The sequence below is a fragment of the Martes martes genome (genome assembly GCF_963455335.1).
Source record: "Martes martes genome assembly, chromosome: 7".
NCBI lineage: Eukaryota > Metazoa > Chordata > Mammalia > Carnivora > Mustelidae > Martes > Martes martes.
Window position 1 is genome coordinate 73,677,410 of NC_137894.1, and position 23,770 is coordinate 73,701,179.

General features: G+C 42.7%; 1 protein-coding gene across 1 annotated transcript; it reads right to left on the reverse strand.

The window, feature by feature from the left end:
• Nucleotides 1-2,122: 2,122 nt before the first annotated feature.
• Nucleotides 2,123-5,386, reverse strand: LOC308346472 (granzyme B-like). Its single transcript, XM_080809429.1, has 5 exons — nucleotides 5,207-5,386; nucleotides 4,045-4,192; nucleotides 3,445-3,580; nucleotides 2,977-3,240; nucleotides 2,123-2,397 (listed from the first exon to the last, which is right to left on the reverse strand). Exons 1-5 carry the CDS (start codon nucleotides 5,265-5,267, stop codon nucleotides 2,227-2,229), a joined length of 780 nt encoding a protein of 259 aa, XP_080665555.1. The 5' UTR covers nucleotides 5,268-5,386; the 3' UTR covers nucleotides 2,123-2,226.
• Nucleotides 5,387-23,770: the final 18,384 nt, after the last annotated feature.

Genomic DNA, 23,770 nt, shown 5'->3' on the forward strand with positions numbered 1-23,770 from the left:
TGTTTGAAGAGCAGTGGCCTGGCTGTGACTTGGATCATGGTGTAAGGTAACCCTGAGCTGAGAGCTCACTCCTTGGCTCTGTCTTTGCAGCCAGCTCCCCCACTCCAATACCTGGGAGCTCTGCTGCACTCAGACACCCCTGGTCTTTTTGTGACCCCACAGGTCCTGAGACCACAAGGGCTCCACATCCTGCTTAGCCTCTGGAGTGACGTCCCTCTGTGGAACAGACTTCTAAAAGTCCCAATTTTGTGCTTCGCTGCTCTTTCACTTCCCTGGAGCTGGCCCCTCCCCTGCGGTCTATCTTTCTGTCACTTTGGATTCACTTCTCTGTATCTCCTACTTTCCAGAAAGTGGTCAATTTTCTGTTCCTAGAATTGTTGCTCTTCCTCTCTTCTCTCTCCTCTTTGGTTTGTAGCTGTTCATAATGTTTTGGTAACTAGATGAGCTCCTGGGACATGATGATATTTAGGCCTCCTACTGTCTGCCATCTTGCTCCTTTCTCTATTTTATTTATTTTTATTAAAAAAAGGTTTTATGTATTTATTTGTGTGTGAGAGAGAGAGTCACAGTTGTGAGTGAACGGGGGTGGGGGAATAGGGGCAGAGGGATAGGGAGAAGTAGACTCCCCACTGGTTTGATCCCAGGATCTGGAGATCAAGACTTAAGCAGAAGGCAGATGCTTAACAGACTGAGACACCTAGGTACCCCTTATACCTGTTACTTTTGAAGCAAATGAAAATAAGGCTGCCCTGTCCCTTAGGTGAAGAGCATGCCCCAGGAAACCGAGTTTAGTAACTTCACATCTAGGAACTAAATGACTAAAGTCCCACACACCTCTATTTCCAAATCCCATACACCACTGTTCTAGAGTCACATGCGATAACATTCATGCAACCTGTAACCAGTAATAAAAATAACTATAAATACTTGATTCCTGTGCATTTTCCACAGAGACATAGGTCACATGGACTTGTGTGAAGGAGGGAGAAGGGTTTAGTTGGTTTAGGTGAAATTCAACAGTGTCAGGTTCACCTGGACTCAGGTGATAGAGCCTGCATTCTGTCCACTCAATACCTGGCACTTAGCAGGTGCTCAGTTAGCATTTGCTGGTTGATTGATGGAGAAAATTTGTCCTTTCCAGTCCTACTGAACAGGGGAGCCCTTTTTCAGTCAAAGGTTGATTTAGCCCAAGGTGACCAATAGGGAGTCTCAGCCTAGAGGTTGGCAGTAACAAGAGGGACAGGTTGAGAGGGACTCAAGCTACTGAGTGACCCAGCAGCTAGTGGACCCTGACACATGGAAGGGGTTGAGCTGGCCTGGCCAGGTGATAGATGGGGCCAAGAGTTCTGTAGAGCCACCCGACCAGCCCTGTTCTTCATGGATGCTGTCTGGTGCTCTCAGGCCTTGTGACTGTGACACCCTCTCTGTTGGATCATGAACTGGGCTGGCATCTCAGTGGTGAGATGCTCAAACTTGGATGTTGTAGGTGGAAAGGATAGGAGGCAGGTCCAGGTCAGAAGAGTGTTGTCTGGAAGACACACTTGTTGGTGGGCACTAAACACTCTCAGTAGTAAGCAGGGATGCAGGAGACTTGAGGCCAAGTTGGTCCCTGAGCTCAAAAGAGGTCAACAAAAGGAACTCAACTCAGTTGAGGTGAGATTCCAGAGCTACTCAAGAGACTCAGCTCCAATCCATGCCAGCTTCCTTGGACGGATGTCCAGCTTGAGAAGGTCCCTGTCACTTCCCAGTGGGGTAGGGCTACATCCTTGAGCTGTTGCCCTAGACTGGGCTAGCTTGGTGTCCAGGGCCCACAGTGTTTCCTTCCTCCCTGCCAGAGAACACAGGGGAAGGAGGTAAGAATTCACCCTGAGCCCCAGGCGTAGAGAGGTTCATGGTTTCTCCTGGTGGTACTCAGCTTTGGCCCTGGCAGAAGGGCAGGGTCTGAGAGACAGGTGTAGGTAAGCAGGAGCTGAAAGAACTTTGCATGGGGTTGGGGGAAAGGGGTAGAGGACGAAGAAGAGGAAGCAGAAAATAGCAGAATTGTGTCATTGGCCTTGTAAGAACAGATTTGATGCCAGGGAATGAAGGCCAACGAATAAACAAGAAACCAGCCCTTCACATTCAGTTAAGAGACATTTATTTGGTGGCTGACATTCAGGTAAGACACATTTATTCGATTGCTGTCACCTTCCCTGCCACCTTTTCCAGTGTGATTCTGGATCAGCTCTAGAGCAAATAGTCTGGCTCCTGCAAGTAGAGGCTTTTCATGGTTGTCTTTATCCAAGACAGGAAAGGTGAGATTTTGGTGTAGACCCGGGGAGGTGTCCCATCGTTTCGTCCATAGGACACAATGCCCTGGGCCACATTGTTACACACGAGAGGGCCTCCAGAGTCCCCCTGTGGACAGAGAAAGGGAAGGAGTGAATCAGTTCTCCTGCTGCCCCCATCCTCCCCAGCCCCTCTGAGAAGACTGCCTTGTGTGACCACCATGGGAGATGGGAGGACAGGACAGGGCCGGACCTTGTCAGTGCTTCACTTCACCCCAGGTGGCAGCTCCCTCTCCTCCCCGGGGTCTCAGGTCCTGTGCTGAGGGATTGCAGGCTCCACTCTCCTGTTTAGGTACCCTGAAGCCAGTGGGCAGGGCTGACACTCAGCATGGAGGCCAAGCCCGGTAACCCAGGTGGGGACCAGCTCTGAAGTGCCACCTGGTTTTCACTCCTGCACACCCAGGGAGCAGAGATTTCTAGCATCGGTGGCCCAGCATGGGGCAAAGTGTGGCAAATTCATCCCGTAGGAGCACCTCATTTGAATACATCCTACACCCTCAGCAGGCTCGCAGAGGGTCTGGGTGCCCCCATCTCTGGCTGTTCCCCCTCCTTTCCTCACGAGAAAGATCACTGCTTGGGTCTCCAGATCCCAGGTCTTCCCCAAACACCCCTGTCCCCAGAGCCATGCTAAGCAGACACCCAATCTCACCCGAAAGGAAGACTTCTCTTCGTCTGGGTCCCCTACGCACAGCTCAATGGTGCGGTTGTAATGCTTGGGATATCGGGTTTTGCACTTGCCGTCGTCCTGCACTTCCAGCCTCACCTCCTGCAGAGTGTCTGGGTACCTGCCCATCTTGGCACCCATCTTCCCCCAGCCGGCCACAGTGCACACCTGTCTTGGCCTCACCCGGTTCTTGTCCCTGGGCAGGCGGAGGGGCTTCACAGCTACAGTCTGCTTGGCCTCTCTCTCCAGCTGATGGGAAGAGGCAAGAGAGTCCAGCTCAGCCAGTGGCCTCAGGGCCTGGATGCCCCGATGAGGCTGCACTGTCTTCTCTTTGCCCTGAGCCAGGGACACTGGCCAGGAAGCCAGGATGGAAGGAGGGAGGGGACAGGTCCCAGTGGGAGGAGGAACCAGTGTGGACTCAGGAAAACAAGGGCAGCAAGGAGGTTTCCTTACCAGCAGTAACATGATGTCGTTGGAGTAGTTGTTGGGATCATAGTCTGGGTGAGGGATGGATGTTTTCACGGGGATGACCTGCCAGGTCGTCTCTCGTTTCTTGATGTTGTGGGCCCCCAGGGTGACCTGGATGGAGCTACACAGAGGGCAGAGTGGGGTGTGGGGATGTGGAATCACAGGATACAGCCCAGGGGCTGTGAAGGGCAGGTGGCAGTTGGGGTGGGCAGGACTGGAGTTGATGGGGAAACTGAGGCAACAGGAGATTCCCAGGTTTGAGCTGTCTGTGCCTTCTGCTTCTCAGTGGCTGAGGTAGGATTCTGGAGCCATAGGTGACTGTGCCAGGGGTTCCCAGGGGTCAGTTACCCAGAGAAACATGTGAACGAGATGAGATTGCATTCTGATGCCAAAGCAGGTCCCAGCTCTTCTCTTACTCCAACAATGCACCTGGTTCCGGCCTCCCCTCTCCCCACCACCTACCTGACCTCCCTCACCCCCTTTCAGGAGTCCCCTGACTCATGCGTTCCTCAGAGCGCCCAGGGCAGAAGGCAGGGCTCCGTGCCAGGGTTTTCAGGGCGGTGCAGGCTCATGGTTGCTCCTTACCTCCCATAGCAGTGAGCGGCCGTCAGCACGAACTTCTTGTGTACCAGGAACCCACCACAACTTTTCCCTTCATCCTGATTCTTGATACTAAGATATGCCATGTAAGGCCGGGAGTGGGGCTTGGCCTCATGTCCCCCGATGATCTCTCCTAAGGGAAAATTCTGTTCTGTTCCTGTGTACCCACTGAATGCACCGGGCAGGCACAGCCCGAATTTGGGAGGGCGTGGGAGGGGCCTCCACTCCCGCCCCCGGGAGTGGGAAAAAGACAGCGTCTTGGTCTGTGAATCTTTCTTCTACACATGACCAGAGGGGAGCATACCTGTCGTAGGGACAGAGACATCCTAGGGGATCCTGAGCAGTCCCTCTCTTGACTTTGCTTTGTTTCTAGCGAGTTTCTAAGGCCCCTATCATCCTGTGAAGTCTTCTCCAGTGTTTAGGGCCTAAGTTTAGTTATGTAGGTATTGTCTCACGAGGCCTGTTTCCATGGCCTGACCTGTAGTAAATACCTAGGTAAGTGTTGTTTGGCTGTGTGAGGGCAAGCCTCCCCAGGGAGCCTCCAGATGAAGGCTGATAGCACCAGTGCTGCTAGGATTCTGGAAAGCAGAGAAGTTTAGGTCTGCCAAGGTCATGTTTGAAAGAGGGGAGCCGCTAACAGACTGGGAAGAAAAGCAGAGTTGGAGAGAATGATGAGGAGCCTTGGGATAGAGCCAAGGTAACAGCAGTCTTCTGGGGACCATGGTCCATCCCACAGTGGGGTCTGCTGAGCCTGGGCTTCTCTCCCAAGCAGATGCTGAGGGAAGCACCTGGCTCATCCCACGGGGAAGCCAGGCCTGCTCTGTCCTCTGCAGGGGGATTTATGATGTTCTCTTTTCCAGTTTCTCACCCTCTGCTATGTATTTCTAGGAAAGCTCCATTTCCAGATGGCAGAGGCAGAACCTGGGGAGGGGACAGTACCCACTGGCTCTTCTAGAGACCAGCCGTCTGCTCTGCCGTTTCTGCTGGTGGCTTACCCAGCACCCTACTTGAGAGTGGGAGGCAAGATGACAACTGGGTACAGAATGTTCCTGGTGGATAGGTGGATCAGGGGTGTGCAGAAGGGCCAGGAGGGCTGTGCCCACTGTGGGATGGGGTCGGGCCTTGGAGGGTGGGGGTGGTCACTCACCTGCCTGGGCCCTGGAAGGCAGGCAAAAGGCCAGCAGGAGCAGGAGCAAGAGTGGCTGCATCTTTCCCAGGAGGCTGCCCAGGTTGGGGCTACTGGTGCTTCCTCTGTGCTTTTAGCTCCCAGAAAAGGCAGTGGGTGCAGATGGGCTCACCGACCTTGAACTCCTCTCTGGTTTGTGGTGCTTCATCCTGGAAGACTTTCTATGAAAGCTTCCCTGCCCCCACCCCTCTGTCTGATGACGTTCTTGGGGTGGTTGTGTGAGAATTGTGCTGTGACCACATCAGAACCCACACAAGTTGACTCAGAGCAGACCACTTGTTCCAGCCCAGAACAGGACAGTGATGTACAAGGTGGGGACTGGAGGATGTGGTACCAGCCTGGAGGGGTTCTAGAGCCCAGAAACCTGAGTCCCCAGTGATAGGGCCACCACTGCCTCAGCTCCGTGCTGAGTCCATCAGGATGATTTCTTTAGCAGCTGTGTATTTAGGCTCCTTATCTGAATGATCCAACATACCAGAGATGTGTCTCCGTCCCTCAGAGAGCATGTCCGGTGGAGGAGACAGAAATAGCAACAACCAGGGTCCAGCATGCTCAGGGCCATGGTAGAGGGAGGCACAAGACAGTAAGAGAGCGTGGCCACTATTTAATAAATCCATAGGGCAACCCCTTCATCACCCCAGCTTCTTTTCTAGGGATTTTGACATCTGTTTTTAAATTACAAATGCTCAGTCATGGAGTCCACATTTTTTGTCAATGCTTTTAACGAATGCCTTGCATTTGACACTTAGCTTATGTTAATGAACCATCTTGACCCTAGACATCGAATCCACTGGTTGACTGAAGCCTAGGTCATTCCTCCTTTGGGTAGATTGGGGTCAGTCCTGTCTAAACCACCTAAAACACATGAACTAAGACTGGGGAAGGGTTGGTTCCCAAAAGAAGTTCAAATTACTAGATTGCCAATACCATGTGAAGTGGGAAAGTACACTGGGCAAGCAAAGACCAAGAGTTGTCCTTTTAGCATTCTCTGGCCTCTGCCCAGAGAGCCACACTTCTGAGATAGCAGGTTTGTGACATAATAGACTCAACTTTTACTAAGCAAACTACTGTTGATCTCACTACAATTGGATGTGAGGGGCCATTGTTTCTAAACAGCTAAGCTCAGTTCTGTTTAAAGAACAACTAAGTATCTCTAAGTGGGTAGAGTCTGGTGATACAAGTTTCCATCTTTACATTTTCTGTCCTTTACAGTTTTTTTATGAGGAATATTATCTATTAGAATATATAATTCTGGTGTAAATATCCTCCTTCTCAAATCAAGTATATTTATCAAACCTCTAAATTTTTGAAACTAGCTTGCCCAGTTGTGGACATTTAAAAAATAAAGGTGTCTTTTTGATTATAGTGGTAATATATGTCCACTGAGAAAATTTGGAAAGTAGGAAGGAAAAATGTCATTTATTTGTCTATCTCCTACAAACTGTTACCTAAGCAATGTATTTATTTTTTTTTAATTTTTTTTTTAAGATTTTATTTATTTATTTGACAGAGATCACAAGTAGGCAGAAAGTCAGGCAGAGAGAGAGAGGAGGAAGCAGGCACCCTGCTGAGCAGAGAGCCCGATGTGGGGCTTGATCCCAGGACCCTGGGATCATGACCTGAGCTGAAGGCAGAGGCTTTAACCCACTGAGCCACCCAGGTTCCCCGCAATGTATTTATTTTTAAAAAGATTTATTTATTTATGAGAGAGAGAGAGAGAGAAAGAGAGAGAGAGAGCAACCAAGCAGGGGGAGGAGCAGATGGGGAGGGAGAAAGAATCCCAAGCAGTCTCCAAGCTGAGCATGGAGCCCATGGTGGGGCTTGATCCTAAGACCCCAAGGTTACAACTTGAGCTGAAACTAAGAGTCCAGTGCTCAACCAACTGAGACACCCATGAGTCCCAGAAATGCATTTTAAATGTTTTTTGTTTTTTTTTTCTTTTAATTTGACAGAGAGAGATCACAAGTAGGCAGAGAGGCAGGCAGAGAGAGAGGAAGGGAAGCAGGCTCCCCGCTGAGCAGAGAGCCTGATGTGGGGCTCAATCCCAGGACCCTGAGACCATGACCTGAGCCCAAGGCAGAGACTTAACCCACTGAGCCACCCAGGCACCTCCAGCAATGCATTTTAAATACCTGGAATCATACTGTACATACAACATAGTTTTGTTTTATCCTCACTTTATCCCATAACTGAAGCATTTTTGTAATGCTGTTAATGACTATTAGTTTCTCTTTCCTAGTTATTAAAAAATTTAGCAAGGAATTATTTTCTAAAATTGTTGGGACATTTGAAAAACAATTTAAGCAAAGAGAAAATTAAAATTATCTGATTTCCTTTTTTTTTTTTTTAAAGATTTTTTGTTTATTTATTTGACAGACAGAGATCACAAGTAGGCAGAGAGGCAGGCAGAGAGAGAGGAGAAAGCAGGCTCTCCACGGAGCAGAGAGCCCGACGCGGGGCTGGATCCCAGGACCCTGGGATCACGACCCGAGCCGAAGGCAGAGGCTTTAACCCACTGAGCCACCCGGGCGCCCCTGATTTCCTTTTTTAAAAAGATTTATTTCATTTTTATTTTAGAGAGAGAGCAGAGGGGAGGGGCAGAGGGAGAGGGAAAGAGACTCCATGCTGTGTGTGAGCCATATGGGGCTTGATCTCACAATCCTCAGGTCACTACCTGAGCCAAAACCAAGAATCCAATGCTTAACTGACTGTGCCACCCAAGTGCCCCTACAATTATCTGATTTCTGGGGCGTCTGGGTGGCTCAATTAGTTAAGGTGGCTTAATGTCAGCTAAGGTCTTGATCTCAAGGTTGTGAGTTTAAGCCCCACATTGGGCTCCACTCTGGGTGAGGAACCTACTAAAAAAAATTATTTCTCATCATTTATTGATAGTCATCTTTAATGACTTAAAGTATGATCTAAAATATTTTTCTTTCACATATATCTGCATTTATTAAAATTAAAAGAGGATTATGTTAAGCATAAGGCTATGACCCATGTAACAATTGAGGCAAATTTCACATAACTCACAATTCATTAAAGTGTACACCCCCGTGGCATTTTGTACGTTCCAAGTGTTGTGGGACTACCCCCTCTTTCTAGTTACAAATCTTTTTCATTACACCAGGAAATCCATCCATTCCATCCACAACTTAATGGGTACTTAATAACTTTCACTTCTCCATTCCCCAACCCTGCCCGATCCACTGGCAACCAGTAATCTTTCTATCTCCATGGATTTGCATTCTGAATATTTTACATGAAAGGATCATGAGATATGTTACCTGTTGTGTCTGGCTTCTATACAAGGGTTCCTATTTCTGCACATTCTTGTTAATACTTGTTATTTTTCATTTTTTTATTGTAGCCATTCTAGTGTGTGGAGAGGTATCTTATGGTTTTGATTTATATTTCTTTAATGACTAATTATGTTTAACATCTTTTTAAATTTTTTTTAAAGATTTTATTTATTTGACAGACAGAGATCACAAGTAGGCAGAGAGGCAGGCAGAAAGAGAGGAAGGGAAGCAGGCTCCTGGCTGAGCAGAGAGCCCAATGCGAGGCTCGATCCCGGGACTCTAGGATCATGACCTGAGTGGAAGACAGAGGCTTTAACCCACTGAACCACCCAGGCGCCCCTATGTTTAACATCTTTACCTATGTTTGCTGGTCATTTGTATCTCTTCCTTGGAGGAATGTCAATTAAAGTCCTTTGCCCATTTCTTGATTGAGTTGTCTTTTTTTTTTTTAAAGATTTTATTTATTTCTTTGAGAAAGTGAGAGAGAGAAAGAGACAGAGAGAAAGGGAGAGAAAGAATGAGCCAGAGGAGGGGAAAGAAGCAGGCTTCCTACTGAGAAGAGAGCCCAATGTGGGACTCGATTCCAGGACTCTGAGATCATGACCTGAGCTGAAGGCAGATGCTTAACCAACAGAGCCACCCACGTGCCCTAGTTGTTTGTCTTTTTGTTGTTGAGTTGTAAGAGTTCTTTGTGTATCCCAGATACTACACTTCTACCAGATACATAATTTACAAATATTTTCTCCCATTCTGTAGATTGTATTTTTACTTTCTTGATACTATTCTTTAGTGTATGAATTTTAAAATTTTTATGAAATCCAATTTATCTATTTTATCTTTTGTTGTTGGTGTTTTTGGTGTCAAATGTAAGAATCCAGTGTCAGATCAGAGGTCATGAAGATTTGCCATCTGTTTTCTTCTAAGAGTTTTATGGTTTAGCTCTTATATTTAGGCTATTGATCCATTTTGTATATTATTATATATGGAATGAGGTAGGGGTTTAACTACATGCTTTTTATGTCATTATCTGGTTGTCCCAGCAACATTCATTGAAGATATCATTCTTTCTCCACCGAGTGGTCTTGGCACCCTTGTCAAAAATCAATTGGCCATGGATGTTTGGGTTTATTTCTGGGCTCTCAGTTCTATTCCATTCATCTATATGTCTGTCCTTAAGCTGGAACCACACTAGTTTTGATTTCTGTAGCTTCATAATATGTCCTGAAACCAAGAAGTCTGATCCTCCCACTTAGTTTTTCTTTTTTAATGTTGTTTTAGCTATATGGGACCCCTTGCAATTCCATGTGAATTCTAGAATTGGCTCTTCCATTTCAGCAGAAAAGGTCTCTGGGATTTGGACAAAGATTTCTTTGACTCTGTAGATGACTCTGGGGAGTATTGCTATCTTAACAATATAGGCCTTCCAATCCAGGAACATGGGATGTCTTTCCATTAAGTAGTTCTTCTTTAACTACTTTCAATGGCACTTTGTAGTTTTCAGTGTATAATTTGTTCACCTCCTTGGTTAAATTCAGTGTAGTCCTAGGTATTTTGTTCTTTTGGATTCTATTGTAAGTGGAACTGTTTTTAGAATTTCCTTATTGATTGTTCATTGCTGGTGTATAGAAACAATTTCTTCTTCTTTCTCAAGTTTTCTTAGGCTATGTCTCAATGAACATGTTGGCACCGAAGTTTAAAATGCAATACCACTGGGGCGCCTGAGTGGCTCAGTTGATTAAGTGTCTAACTTTTGATTTTGGCTCAGGTCTGATCTCAGGGTCCTGAGATTGAGCCCCATGCCAGGCTCTGTGTTCAGTTGGGAATCTGCTGAGACTCTCTTTCCCTCTTCCTCTGCCTCTGTGCCCCGACTCTCTCTCTTTCTCTTAAATAAATCAATCTTAAAATATATATATAATACCACTTACAACTGCTCAAGAAAAGAGAAATACTGTGATATAAATCTCTCAAAACCTATATGGACTTAGTTTCTGTTTAAGATGAACATAACTGAATTGTTTTGGCATTCTTGAAATATCAATATTATCGTGATGGAGAACATTTTAGTGGTTGCTCCTTGTCGGGGATGTGAGGGTGAGGGAGGGAGGTGGGTGTAGCTATAAAAATACAACTGGAGGAATCCTTGTGATGATAGAACTGTTCTGTGCTTTGCCTGCATTAGTGTTACATATCAGTAACCCAGTTAAGATACTGTACTATAGTTGTACAAGATGGTATCCTTGGCTTAACCAGATCAAGTGTTTATGAGATATTGCTGTATTATTTTTTCCATGTGAATTACATGTGAATCCACAATTACCTCAAAGTAAAAAGATTGTTTTTTACAAAATTTGAAAATACAAAAAAGAGACAACTGATCTTATACTCTGCAATTTGTTGAATTCATTTTATTAACTTCTATTCAGCTCAACACCCACCCCATGTTGTTATTGTCACAAATTACACCTCTATACATGTGTGCCTATTAACATAGCTGGGATCTGATTTCAAAGTCTGTAATCTTATCCAGAGCTCTATAAATGTCATCATATATGTATATGTATGGACATAAACATTTATGTATGCTTACATTTCCCTGGTGGTCTAGTGCCTAGGACATATTTATATGTGCCTGTGTATACAGTTGTATATACACAGGCACATATACACAACTGTATACACAGGCACTGTATACACAACTGTATACACACTGTATACACATATACAGTGTGTATACAGTTGTGTATATATATATACACACATATATATATATATGAAGGATCTTCAGCATTTAAACAGAAACTGTTTGAAGTCAGCTATTTCCCCCTCGTTGTGAAAGTGGTCAAGATCATTAAGATATTCTGCCACAGAGATCTTTGTGGGCAAGCAAATACGAAAAGACATGACTCTGAGGGTGATGGGAACCCAGAGGGAGATATTTCCTCTATGTGAAAATGAGTATGGTATTAGTGGTATGTGTTATTTGGTTGAAAAATAGTCACCAACGGTTGTGACTGAAGTTAACCCTAAAGCAGCATCTCCAATTGGCATCAAGACCTGGGAAGGGATGGCTGCTGGGCATGCCTAGCTAGACTGACCCAGTACATGGTCATAAAAGAGTCTCATACCACATGTGTGGTCTCCAAGCTAAGAGCTAAATGACTTTGAAGGGTCACTGTGAGCTTGGAAACTCAGTGAGTTGCAGTGACCATGATGGTCTGAGGTTTGGATGCTGTTCTCCATTTTTCTGGCCCCATGTGTGCCTCTCTAATCTGATTTAAAGAAGTTAAGGGAAGTGTGGTATCTCTTCCATGGCAGAGTTTATATTGAACTTTGCTCCCCATAGGGTACTCTATATGTAAACCATGAAGAAATGGCTGCCTTGGTTATATTTTTTCCTTCCTACATCTCTCCTTCATCTGGACGTAGGTCTCCATTGACACCAGAATTGTAAACTTCACTTCCAGCGTCAAATGTGATAACATACACAAAAACTGCAAGTTGTAAGATAAATGAATATCTTGAACAAGATGATTTTTCATTTGGATGGATTTCCTACACAGATTCAGACCAATCTGACCAATCTGAACAAGGAAGGAGACTTGGGGAAATTCTGGTGAATGTCCTATGGCCTTAAGTTTCATGAGGGCCTGGACACAGCCTGCCATGCTCACTTCTGAGCCTCCAGTGTCTGGCACATAACAGGTATTCAGTATTCAGTATTCAGTATTCAGTATTCAGTATCTGTTATTTGCTAATTGATAGCAAAAGTAGTGCTGTCCATTTCTACTGAGGAGACTCTCTCCGTTGTTCAATAGGTGGGCAGCCAGGGTCTTAGATCAGAAGCCAGGTTACCATGGGTGACCAATAGACATCTGAAAGCGTCCAAAGCTGGGAGTGAATGGCCTATGAGTGAACTCTGACCCCTTGGAGGATGGGACTGGATGTGAGGGGCTCAGCCACACAAGAGGTGTGGAAAAGAGTCAAGCAGGTCATATTTGGCAAGGCTTTGCAAGGAGGTGGTAAGGAGTAGAAGAGAGAAAGATGCAGGAGACGAGAGAGATGTGAGCAGAAGCTGGGCTATAGTTCCTACTCAGTGACTGTTGAATAAATAAAGGACAAATCAATCATTGCATTCGAGAAATGGATGTTTATGAAGGCCTCCATGCAGGGAGGTCTGGACTCTTCCCTAGGGACAATGGTCAGTCATAGAGGGGCCTTTGTTGAGTCCCAGCTTTCAGCTGAGACTCTTTTTTTTCAGCGGGGACCCAGCTGATCTCTTCTTCTAGTGCAGGAAGCTCAGGATCTTGAAGACCTGAAGGTGGTCCATTTTTCATCCAAAGGAGACAATGTCCTGGGCTACATTGTTACATGGAAGGGGCCTCTGGAGCCTCTTGTGGGCAGAGAGAGGAAGGATTGAGCTGGCTTTCTCCTAGTCCTGCCCTCCCAGCTACCCGGTGATGGGTGGTCTCTGTTACGGGGCTGTGTGGGGGATCAGGAGCAGCCCTGGGGCCCAGCCCTGGCCTTGTATGTTCTCCCAGCTTGATCCAGGCCTAACCTCTGCCCACAGAGCTTTTTCTGTGGCAAAAACTCCAGAACAGTTGCCTAGGCTTTCGAGGGTTGTGCTCTCCCACAGCCCGAAATTGGCTCTCCTGGCTTGGGGCTGCAAAGCCCTGGAGAAATGGCCACCATTTTCTCACAAACGGCACACCAGTGTAGCCACACTAGTTACAATCCTACTAAGGTGTCTGTCTCTATTTACTCCTCTCAGAGGAGCTGACTTTTCCTGATGCATCTAGCTCAGGGCATGTGGTTTTCAAATGCACACTTCCAGATAAGGTGCTGTATTAGTTTCCTATGGCACTGCAACAAATGATCACCAGTTTTATGGCTTAAAACAACAGAAACATATTCTCTCACAGTTATGGAGGCCACGACCCAGAAACGTCAATTTTGTGGGGCTGATGTCAAGGTGTCAGCAGGGTTGTGTCCCCTCTGGAGGGCCCAGGGGAATCTATTTCTTCCTTCTTCCAGTTTCAAGAGTATATTCCTTTGTTCATGACCCCTTTCTTCATCTTCAAAACGTGTAGAAATATAAGTAAGAGAGCTACAAATAAGTCAAGTTAGGAAAAAAATACCTCATGACATTCACCCCCTAGTTATAACCACCAGTGATTTGGTGTATATTTCAATAGTTTTTTTCCTATGCAAACAGGTATACTTAGCAAAATGAAAAAGGGATAATGCTACACATAAGATTTCCCTCCAGTTTTATTGAAGTATAATTGACATACTGCACTATATAAGTTTAAGGTGAACAGCATAATGACTTGACTTACATATATTGTGAAATGATTACCAAAAATAAGTTTAGCTAATGTACATTATCCTTCTAATGCGATCTGTCTTGGTCTCTGTAGTACAGAGAGGTGCTTTGTGTTCTAGGATTTTCTCACTGGTGTCTTGGCCATGAATAGTTATTGATTGTTCTTCTTGTGAGGGGAAGCCAAGTCAGGAACAACCTCTGTCGCCATCTTGGTGACATCATTCTCCTACACATAAGATTTTGTAATCTGTTTTTGTTACTTAGTCATATGTAACTATCAGGAAATATTAATCATCATTTGATTTTATTTTGTCATTTGTATGTGACATATGAACTTACAACAATTTACTTAATGTTTCTCCTTTTGTTCTGTGGCAAGATTTCTCTCATTTTCTTTTTTTCTTATTTGCTAGTATATACAACACAGTAATGAACAACCTTTATATACATGTCCCATTTTCAAAGGATGGATTTGCTTGTTCAAAGTTTAGTCGTATTTTTAAACTTTTTTTTAAAAAAAGATTTTATTGGGGCACCTGGGTGGCTCAGTGGGTTAAAGCCTCTGCCTTCAGCTCAGGTCATGATCAAGGTCAGGTCAGGTCAGGGATCAAGCCCTGCATCAGGCTATCTGCTCAGTGGGGAGCCTGCTTCCTCCTCTCTCTCTGCCTGCCTCTCTGCCTACTTGTGATCTCTGTCTGTCAAATAAATAAATGAAATCTTAAAAAAAAAGAGATTTTATTTATTTATTTGACAGAGATCACAAGTGGGCAGAGAGGCAGGCAGGGGTTGGGGGGAAGCAGGCTCCCTGCTGAATAGAGAGCCTGATGTGGGTCTCGATCCCAGGACCCTGGGATCACGACCCAAGCCGAAGGCAGAGGCTTTAACTCACTGAGCCACCCAGGCGCCCCTTTTTAACTTTTTGTACACGTTAGCAATTGCTATCTAAAAAGATTGTGCCGGTTTATTTTACTTAAAAAAAATATTTTATTTATTTGAGAGAGAGAGAGAGAGTGGGAGCGCACAAGCAGAGGGGAAGGGGCAAAGGGAGAAGGAGAAGCAGGTTCCCCACTGAGCAGGGAGCCTGATGCAGGGCTCAATCCCAAAACCCTGAAATCATGACCTGAGCCAAAGGCAGATGCTTAACACACTGAATCATCCAGGTCCCCCAGATTGTGGTGATTTATATACTCAATATTAAGAAATCTCTGTGGCAGTTCTCTAAACCTATGCCTATACTGCATATTATCATCAGTCTTCTAAATCCCTGCCAGTCAAAAAGACTAAAGTGTTATCTTGACATTTTAATGCTTTTCTTTTTTGAGAGTGAGAGCATGCAAATAGCCACTCAATATTTTTAGCCTGGTTTTCTATAGGGTTCTTAAAAATCCTATTTATATTTATATCATACTCCATTATGTGGATATACCCATAGTTAATGCTTCCCCACTTAGTTTTTTAGGCCATTTCTAATTTCTGGCTATAATAAATAAAACTGAGATGAACATCTTTATGCTGAAAGTTTATTGTTTACTGCAGCCTCTGTGTGTGTGTGTGTGTGTGTGTGTGTGTGTGTATTTTGGGTTCTGTTTTTTAGGATATATTCCCAGTAGTAGAATGATTATGTCATAGCACATAAACATTCTAAAAAATGACACCGAAATGCTGAACTGTTTCTCTTTGTTGCTGGGAAACCTACTAAGAAAGATGACATCCAGGATCCTGGCTCTTCAAGCACTCCCTGGTTCTTTTTTTTTTTTTTAATTTTTTTTTTAAAAGATTTTATTTATTTGACAGAGAGAGAGATCACAAGTAGACAGAGAGGCAGGCAGAGAGAGAGGAGGAAGCAGGCTCCCTACCAAGCAGAGAGCCCGATGCAGGGCTCCATCCCAGAGCCCCGGGATCATGACCTGAGCCGAAGGCAGAGGCTTAACCCACTGAGCCACCCAGGTGCCCCAGGCACTCCCTGGTTCTTGTCTTGCCACAGTCATTACCAGTGCAGTACAGTTTCATCATTGTGTATCTCATCTCTAGGGTCTTAACTTTTACACAACTAAATAAGACCGGGGTACCCATTAGGTGCTAGCAAGTTAAGGGGAAGAACAAGAGGCTAAACTCTCCTTGTGAGAACCAGGGGATTGGTGGGGTATTTTCATCCCTTCTCTTGCTCCAGCCTTGGTCCTATGTCTACTGTGTCAGAACATCTCCGTTAGCTGGTTTCTCAGGTCTTTCCCTTTTCTTTTTCCATTATTCTCTGGTCTGACTATCAAACAATGGTCTGTTGGATGCCCCTACATTCCTCTAAGTGCCACAAGTTTCCCCTAAATGTAGAAAAGAGGAGTTTTAAAAATTCAGGAAGAGGATATCAGGAAAGAGTTTCCACACCAGATTGGATTAAATTTTTATAGGAAACATCCCCTGAAGAAAACCAACCTGTGACAAATTTGGATATTTCTCACTGAAATTTAACAGTTTTTCTATATGTTACTGGGACAGGAGCTCACTAAAATATAGTCACTGAACTATTTTCTGGGATTCTGTGAGGTAAAGAATAACTGCCAAAAAGATAGAGCAACGGCTAGGGAAAATAATTCTAATTATGGCCTTCATAGGAGAAATTGAATCAGGTTGCTTCAGTAAACAAAAAAGGAATATGCTGACTTCTATCTGTAGTTTTAGCAGGCAGGCTAGTTAGCTCAACCTTCTGACTGAAAAAAATGTAGGGAAAAAAACCAGGGAAGAAAAAGTTTTTTAAAGTGCTGATGAACTGATAAGACAGTGGAGAACTCTCAGGTTAAACTTTGGATTTCATTCTGAAATCCAGAAAGGCAAGCGGAAATCAAAGCAACCTAACCATTTTCTTGCCCTGAAAGTATTTGGCATCTAAACAATTTGGCCCTGAGTTTTGGTGATTTCTTGGGGAAATAGAGATAAAAGTCAAGGTTCTGGGTCCAGATGATATGGAGGGTCAAGTAAGAAACTCCCTCACTCTAATCTGGGACCCCCATGGGCTGTCTTGTGGCATAAAGGTAAAGCAGAACTAAATCTGTCCCCACCAGAGAAGGCAGCCTTGGTACAGAATAAAGTGAAAAAACATCAAAAAGGGAAAAATAACCAGACCTTGAGAAGTTGGGACCAAGGGCCAACCTTCCTGAAGATTTACAGCCTAGGTTCTCATTGACTGGGCAGGACGGGTCTACAGCAGTGGTCTGGACTTTCTCATGGTTTAGAAGGGAAATGACCCCAGGTGCCACGCAGAAGCAATTGCGTATCCTTTCTGAAGGAGACACTTATTCTAGGCCTTGGAAATCCTGATATCTCCACACTCCCCCAACATCTTTTTTTTTTTTAAGATTTTATTTATTTTATTTGACAGATAGAGATCACAAGTAGGCAGAGAGGCAGGCAGAGAGAGAGAGAGAGAGAGAGAGAGAGAAGGAGGAAGCAGGCTCCCTGCTGAGCAGAGAGCTCAATGCGGGGTTCTATCCGAGGACCCCAGGATCATGACCTGAGCGGAAGGCAGAGGCTTTAACCCACTGAGCCACCCAGGTGCCCCAAGAGTAACTTTTTAAGAGTTACTTTTTAAGAGTAACAAGCTGCACATAATCAAAATGGCAAAAGAACACAAGAAAACATGATGTTGTGAATGAGTCAGCAGAAATAACACTTAGTAGGAACAGGTCAGCAAGCCCTTGAGATGTTGGTTTTATCTGGCACATATCATGATACAGACTTAAAAATAACTGTAGGGAGCAGGAAAATATGTAGTGTTATAACAGATTTGATAAGGAACTAAACAGGACTTCCAAAAATAAAAAAAAAAGTAATAAAATTAAAAATTCAGTGGTTGGTTTTGATTACAGACTGAAGACCACAGAAAAGAGAATTACTAGCTGGAAGAAATAGCAGAAGAAATTATTAGAGTACAATACAGAAAAACCCCAAACTAATCTAGTTACTAGAAACTCTTAAAGGAAAATGAACATTGTTTATGTAAAATGATAATTACAATTTCTAATAATTCTGAAAAAATAGGGTAGAATGGGGATGCCTGGGTGACTCAGTCAGTTAGGCGTCTGCCTTGGGCTCAGGTCACGATCTCAGGATCCTGGGATTGAGTCCTGCAACAGGCTCTCTGTTCAGTGGGGAATCGGCTTCTCCCTCTCCTGCTGCTGCTCCCTCTGCTTGTGCACACACACACTTTCTCTGTCAAATAAATAAATAAAATCTTAAAAAAAAAAAGAAATAGGGTAGAATAAAAATGCAGAAATGTTGGGAAGGTAAATGAGATTAAAGATCCTGAATTTCTTTTGTTTTCAGGGAGGAGGGTTGACTTGATTAAGCTTGTCTTTGATAAGTTAAGGAACCATGCTGTACTGTTGTGTAACCACTAAAATGATGTAAACAGTGTCTTTCAAATCAGTAGAAGGGAAAAAGGAAGGGTAAAAAGTAATCCATCCTAGAAAAGGGAAGAAAGATGAGGGAAAAAAAATAATAGAATAATTGGAGACAAATAAAAAGCATAAGTAAGAGTATATTTAAATGCAATATATCAGTAACTATATTAAATGTAAATATATGGAATGCTTCAGTGAAGTCAAAAGAATATCAGATCGACTATGAAAATGAAACATAAATAGTATTCTGTGCAACAGACAGGTTTTAAAAGTTGAAAGGAAAAGAAAGGAAATGGATACACCATTTACAGTTAACCATAGGAAACCATTATAGGTGTATTTGTACCCGACAAAACCGACTTTAAGTCAAAAGCATCTGTAAAAGTAAACAGGGCCATTTTATCAACAAGTTCATCAATAAAAGGTTAAATTCATCAGAAAGATAAAATGATTTAAAATTTTAATGCACCTCATTCTATGACTAGAAAATATATAAAACAAAAATTGAAAGAACTCCAAGGAGAAAAAAAAATCTCAGGAATTGGTACCGTAAGTAGATCCCCCCCACCAAAAAAAAATCAGTAAGGGTGATTTAAACAAAACAATGACCAAATTGTTCATGGCAGACACATTTATAGCAGTGCACCCATTCAATGCAGAATATATATTTTTATAAGTGCAGAACACATTTGTCAAAATTGATCTTATACTGGCCACAAAGAATATCTTGAGAAATTCCCAATACATAGATCTTTGGACTGTTTACTGGCTGTAACATAATTAAGCCAAAAATCAATAAAATGGTAACTAGAAAAATCCTTACAATATTAGAAAAAAAGAAACATTCTTTGAAATAACCCACAAGTCAAAATGAAGTTTAAAAAGAAACAGAAAATATTTTGAATTGAATAACACCAGTACTGTTCTTATTACAAATGGTGGAATTCAGCTAAAGCAAGCAGAGGAAAATTTATAGTCTTAAACCTCACATATTACAAAAAACTGAAATTATATATCTCAAGAAGTTAGAAATTAATAAGTGAATAAATTCAATGAAGTAGGAGAAAGAAGTAGGGGTTAGCAGAAGTTAATGAAATAATAGGGAAACATATAATAGAGAGGTTTAATAAAGCACAGATGGATTATTTTAAGAGGCTAATAAAATTGACAAACCTCTGGAGAAACTAGTCAAGGATAAAAGAGAGAAGGAGCAAATATTTAATATTATGAACTAAAAAGGGAGGATTTTCACAAATGCTGCTGGCCATTAAAAGATAAGCCAAGAATATTATAGAACAAGTTGATGCTAACAAATTTTAAATTTCAAACAAAATATAACTATCACTGCCTCACCCCTATTGAAGAAGCAATTGCAAACTTAGATGATCCTGGAACAAGCAAAGAAATTGCATTAGCAATCAGCAATTTTCCACATAGAGAATGGCCTAGATGGCTTTACTATTAATTTCCATTAAAATTCAAGGAAGGAAAACTTTTCATCTACAAAGTCTTCTAGGAAAGAGATAGAGAAGGAATATTATCCGTTTCACTTTATAAGGTTGACATAGCCCTGATATAAATAACCAAATAAGGAAATTTATAGGTCAATCTCATTCATGATTCATAGATGCAAAAACTCTGCACAAAGTATCAATTCTTGAAATTAGTCCAACAAATTAGGTTTACACGGAGAATGCAGATCTCACTGAACCTTAGGAAGATCAGTTGATATAATTTGCCACACAAACAGATCTAAGAGAAAAAATCATATCAGTATCTTAATAAACAGAAAAGCAGTTAATGAAATTCAACATCGATTCATGATAACAAAGATACCCTTTTAGCAGACCAAAGTGGGAAGAAACTTCCTAAGTCTAATAAACAGTATGTGCAAAACCCTCAGAAACCATTTAACCAACTCCTCATCTAGTAAGAAAATTGATGCTTCAGTCTTTCCCACAAGAATGCAATCCTTCTCTCTAGGGTGTATTGCACACAGTGTGTGATCCTGGCGTTCTCCTCCCAGCTCTTTCCCTTGGGAGGGAAAGAACACAAGTGGAAAAGAACACAAGTGGGATCCTGACAGGGTAGTCAATAGAGATTGGAGGGAGAAAATGTGAGAGTAGATCTGAGAGAGAAAACAAGGCTGGACCAGAGAGGAGGAGGGTTTGCAGCCCTATGGACAATGTTTCTAGCTTTTCATTCCAGTTCTCTGGACCTGGTGCTCTGACACTGATGTATGCTCCCATGTTTGGGGTCTGGGGGTTCTCTTGCTCAGGGGAGATCATCAGGGCACAGAGGCCAAGCTCCACTCCTGCCAGGCAGGGTGCACCTGCAAATCACTACTAGGTAGTAGGTCCAGGTGTGGTAAGTGCCAGTGAACAGGGTTGTTGTGACAGTCCATCACGGCGCTGGACAGAGAAAAAGTTTGGCTTCTTCTCCATGTTTTGGACAACCAGAATAAAAAAATTATGGGGACAGCATAATAATATAATAATATATATGTTCTATATATTATAATAATATCTGGGATATTATTCCCTGTGGATAACTTCTTCTTGAGCCTCTCTCCTGGAAAAGTTCGTGCCTTAGTCCTTACTGTCCAGGGCCAGACTCTCTGAGACACTCCTTGCAGCTGTTCTGGAGAAACCCCTGAGTGTCTGAGCTTGCTGAGCCACTTGCCTTAGCAACTTGGGAAATATGGCCAACTGTGGTAATATCACAGGTCACATAGCTTTGCGTCTTTCCTTGACTCCATTCTTTTTTCTCACTCTGATTGACCCAGGCTTGCACCTCCCAAATAAATCCTTACCACCATAATCCTTGCTTCAGGCTCTGTTTCCTATAGGAGTCAGGATAGGACAAAGGGGGAAAGCCCAATTTTTGGCATTTCTTCCTTATATTTCAGGTCAGAAGTTGAAGCTCAAAGGGAATCTTCTCATAAATTACAAACAAGATAATCTCTTGGAATATCCTTCCATTAACGTCTTGCCTCCTTATGGCGTCCCCTCCTGGCAGACTTTGGATATTTCTCCCCTCTTTATACCCAATGTTTAGGAAGGAAGGTCTTTACTTATCCCCTTTCACAATAAGTTTCTGGGGAACAGGAATGTCACCTAAATACTTTCTCTTGGTAGAGTAAAGAGGCAGTGTTGTAGCCTTATAAAGAGCATCCCGAGAGTCTCAGCCCCACTGAAGGAAGGAAGTTTATCCTGTGCCTTCTGAAGGCAAAACATCTCATTGGGAAATGAGATATCTGTATTGGTAAATACTTTATTAATTGAGAAAGAGGTGGGGTTCAGTCTCACAAAGTCACCAAAAACCCCTGATGGTCTCAAAATTGGTTGTATTTTCCCTTACTCTTCCAATACTTTATTCTTCCTGTTTTACAGCTGTGTGATTATCCAACCAGAGGATAAAAAAAAAAAGAAACCAGCCAAAAAATAACTGAATGTGCATTATGAGGACAATGCACATGTGGATATTTATTTAATGCTGTCAGTATTGATTGGGGATGACAAGAAATGATGCAAAATACAAAGCTGTGGACTTTAAGGCAGGGGATGAATGTGGAGTAATAAGGAAAAGAGTGATGAGAAATAAACTGATAGTTGATAAATTACTTAGGAGATAATCAAAAGATTGCTGAGCAATCAGTGGTAGAAAAGAGAATGCCTTTCCTAGTGGTAGAAAAGAGAAATCCCAGGAGCTTCTTGGGATTTCCAGGAAATTAGGCAGGAAGGATCTTTTAGAACTGATAGTTGTCTTCAATTGCATTTTTGCATTTTTCTTAACCCATGAGACAAAAACTTCATCTTTTACTTTCTCTATCTTTCTATAGATGATTTCATTTCTGTCATTTGATCTGGTCCTCTAAAATTTTGGGGTTACTTTCATGTGGGGTGACATGTAGCCCTCTTCCTGCATGACGTTACCTTCTACTATGAAGTTTCCTTTCTAGGAACATGACATTCGAAAAGTGGAGGCCAATTGTGTAACTTCAGTCTTGCCTTTTTATATGAAGAATAGATTGAAAGAATTTAAGTTTTTATTTAAATTCCAGTTAGTTATGTACAGTGTAATATTAGTTTCAGGAGTATAATATAGTGATTTGACACTTCCATACAACACCTGGAGCTCATCACAACAAGGGGACTCTGTAATCCCCTTCACCTATTTCACCCATCCCCCTACCCACATCCTCTCTGGTAACCATGTTTGTTCTGTATAGTTAAGAGTCTGTTTCTTAGTTTGGCTCTCTTTTTTCCCCTTTTGCTTGTTTGTTTTGTTGCTTAAATTCCACATATGAGTGAAATAATATGGTATTTGTCTTTCTCTGACTAACATATTTCACTTAGCTTAATACTCTCTAGCTCCATCCATGTCCTTGCAAATGGCAAGATTTCATTCTTTTTTATGGCTGAGTAATATTCCATTGTGTATATATACCACATCTTCTTTATCCATTCATCAAGTGATAGACACTTGGACTGTTTCCATAATTTGGCCAGTGAAGGTAATGCTACTGTAAACATCAGGGTGCATGTAGCCCTTTTAATTAGTATTTTTACAGTTTTTGAATAAATACCTAGTAGTGTGATTGCTGGGTCATAGGTAGTTCTATTTGTAACTTTTTGAGGAACGTCCATACTGCTTTCCACAGTGGCTGCACCAGTTTGCATTCCCACCAACAGTACAAGAGGGTTCCTTTTTCTCTACATCCCTGCCAACACTGGTTGTTGCTTGTGTTGTTGATTTTAGCTCTTTGAGTTTTATAAGGTTTTTATGTATTTTGGATACTGACTCTTTATCAGACATGCCATTTGCAAATATCTTTTCCCATTCAGTAGTTTGTCTTTTAGTTTTGTTGATTGTTTCCTTTGCTGTGCAGAAGCTTTTTATTTTGATGTAATCCTAATAGTTTATTTTTGCTTTTGTTTCCCTTGCTCCAGGAGACATATATAGAAAGAAGTTCCTATGGCTGGTGTCCAAGAAGTTACTGCCTGTGTTCTCTTTCAGGATTTTTGTGGTTTCAGATCTCACATTTAGGTCTTTAAACCATTTTAAATTTATTTTTGTGTATGGTGTAAAAAAGTAGTCCAGTTTCATTCTTTTACATGATGCTGTCCGGTTTTCCCAACACCATTAGTTGAAGAGAGAGTCCTTTTCCCATTGGGTATTCTTCCCTGTGTTGTCAAAGTTTAATTGACCATATACCTATGGGTTTTTTTCTGGGTCTCCTATTCTAGTCTGTTGATCTATGTGTCTGTTTTTGTGCCAGTACCATACTGTTTTGGTTATGACAGATTTGTAATATAGCTTAAAGTCTGGAATTGTGATGCCTCCAGCTCTGTTTTTCTTTTTCAAGATTGGTTTGGTTATTTGGTGTATTTTGTGCTTCCATGTAAATTTTAGAATTATTTGTTCTACCACTGTGAAAAAATGCTATTTTTATTCTGATAGGGATTACAATAAATGTGTAGATTGCTTTGGGTAGTGTTGCTATTTT

What these genes read in the sequence shown, in the direction of transcription:
- LOC308346472 (XM_080809429.1), bottom strand. Translation starts at nt 5,267, where the DNA reads ATGCAGCCACTCTTGCTCCTGCTCCTGCTGGCCTTTTGCCTGCCTTCC. An exon ending in GCCTTCCAGGGCCCAGGCAG is followed by an intron (nt 4,193 to 5,206) that starts GTGAGTGACCAC and finishes ATTTTCCCTTAG; the next exon opens with GAGAGATCATCGGGGGACAT. An exon ending in ACGACATCATGTTACTGCTG is followed by an intron (nt 3,241 to 3,444) that starts GTAAGGAAACCT and finishes TCTTCCCATCAG; the next exon opens with CTGGAGAGAGAGGCCAAGCA.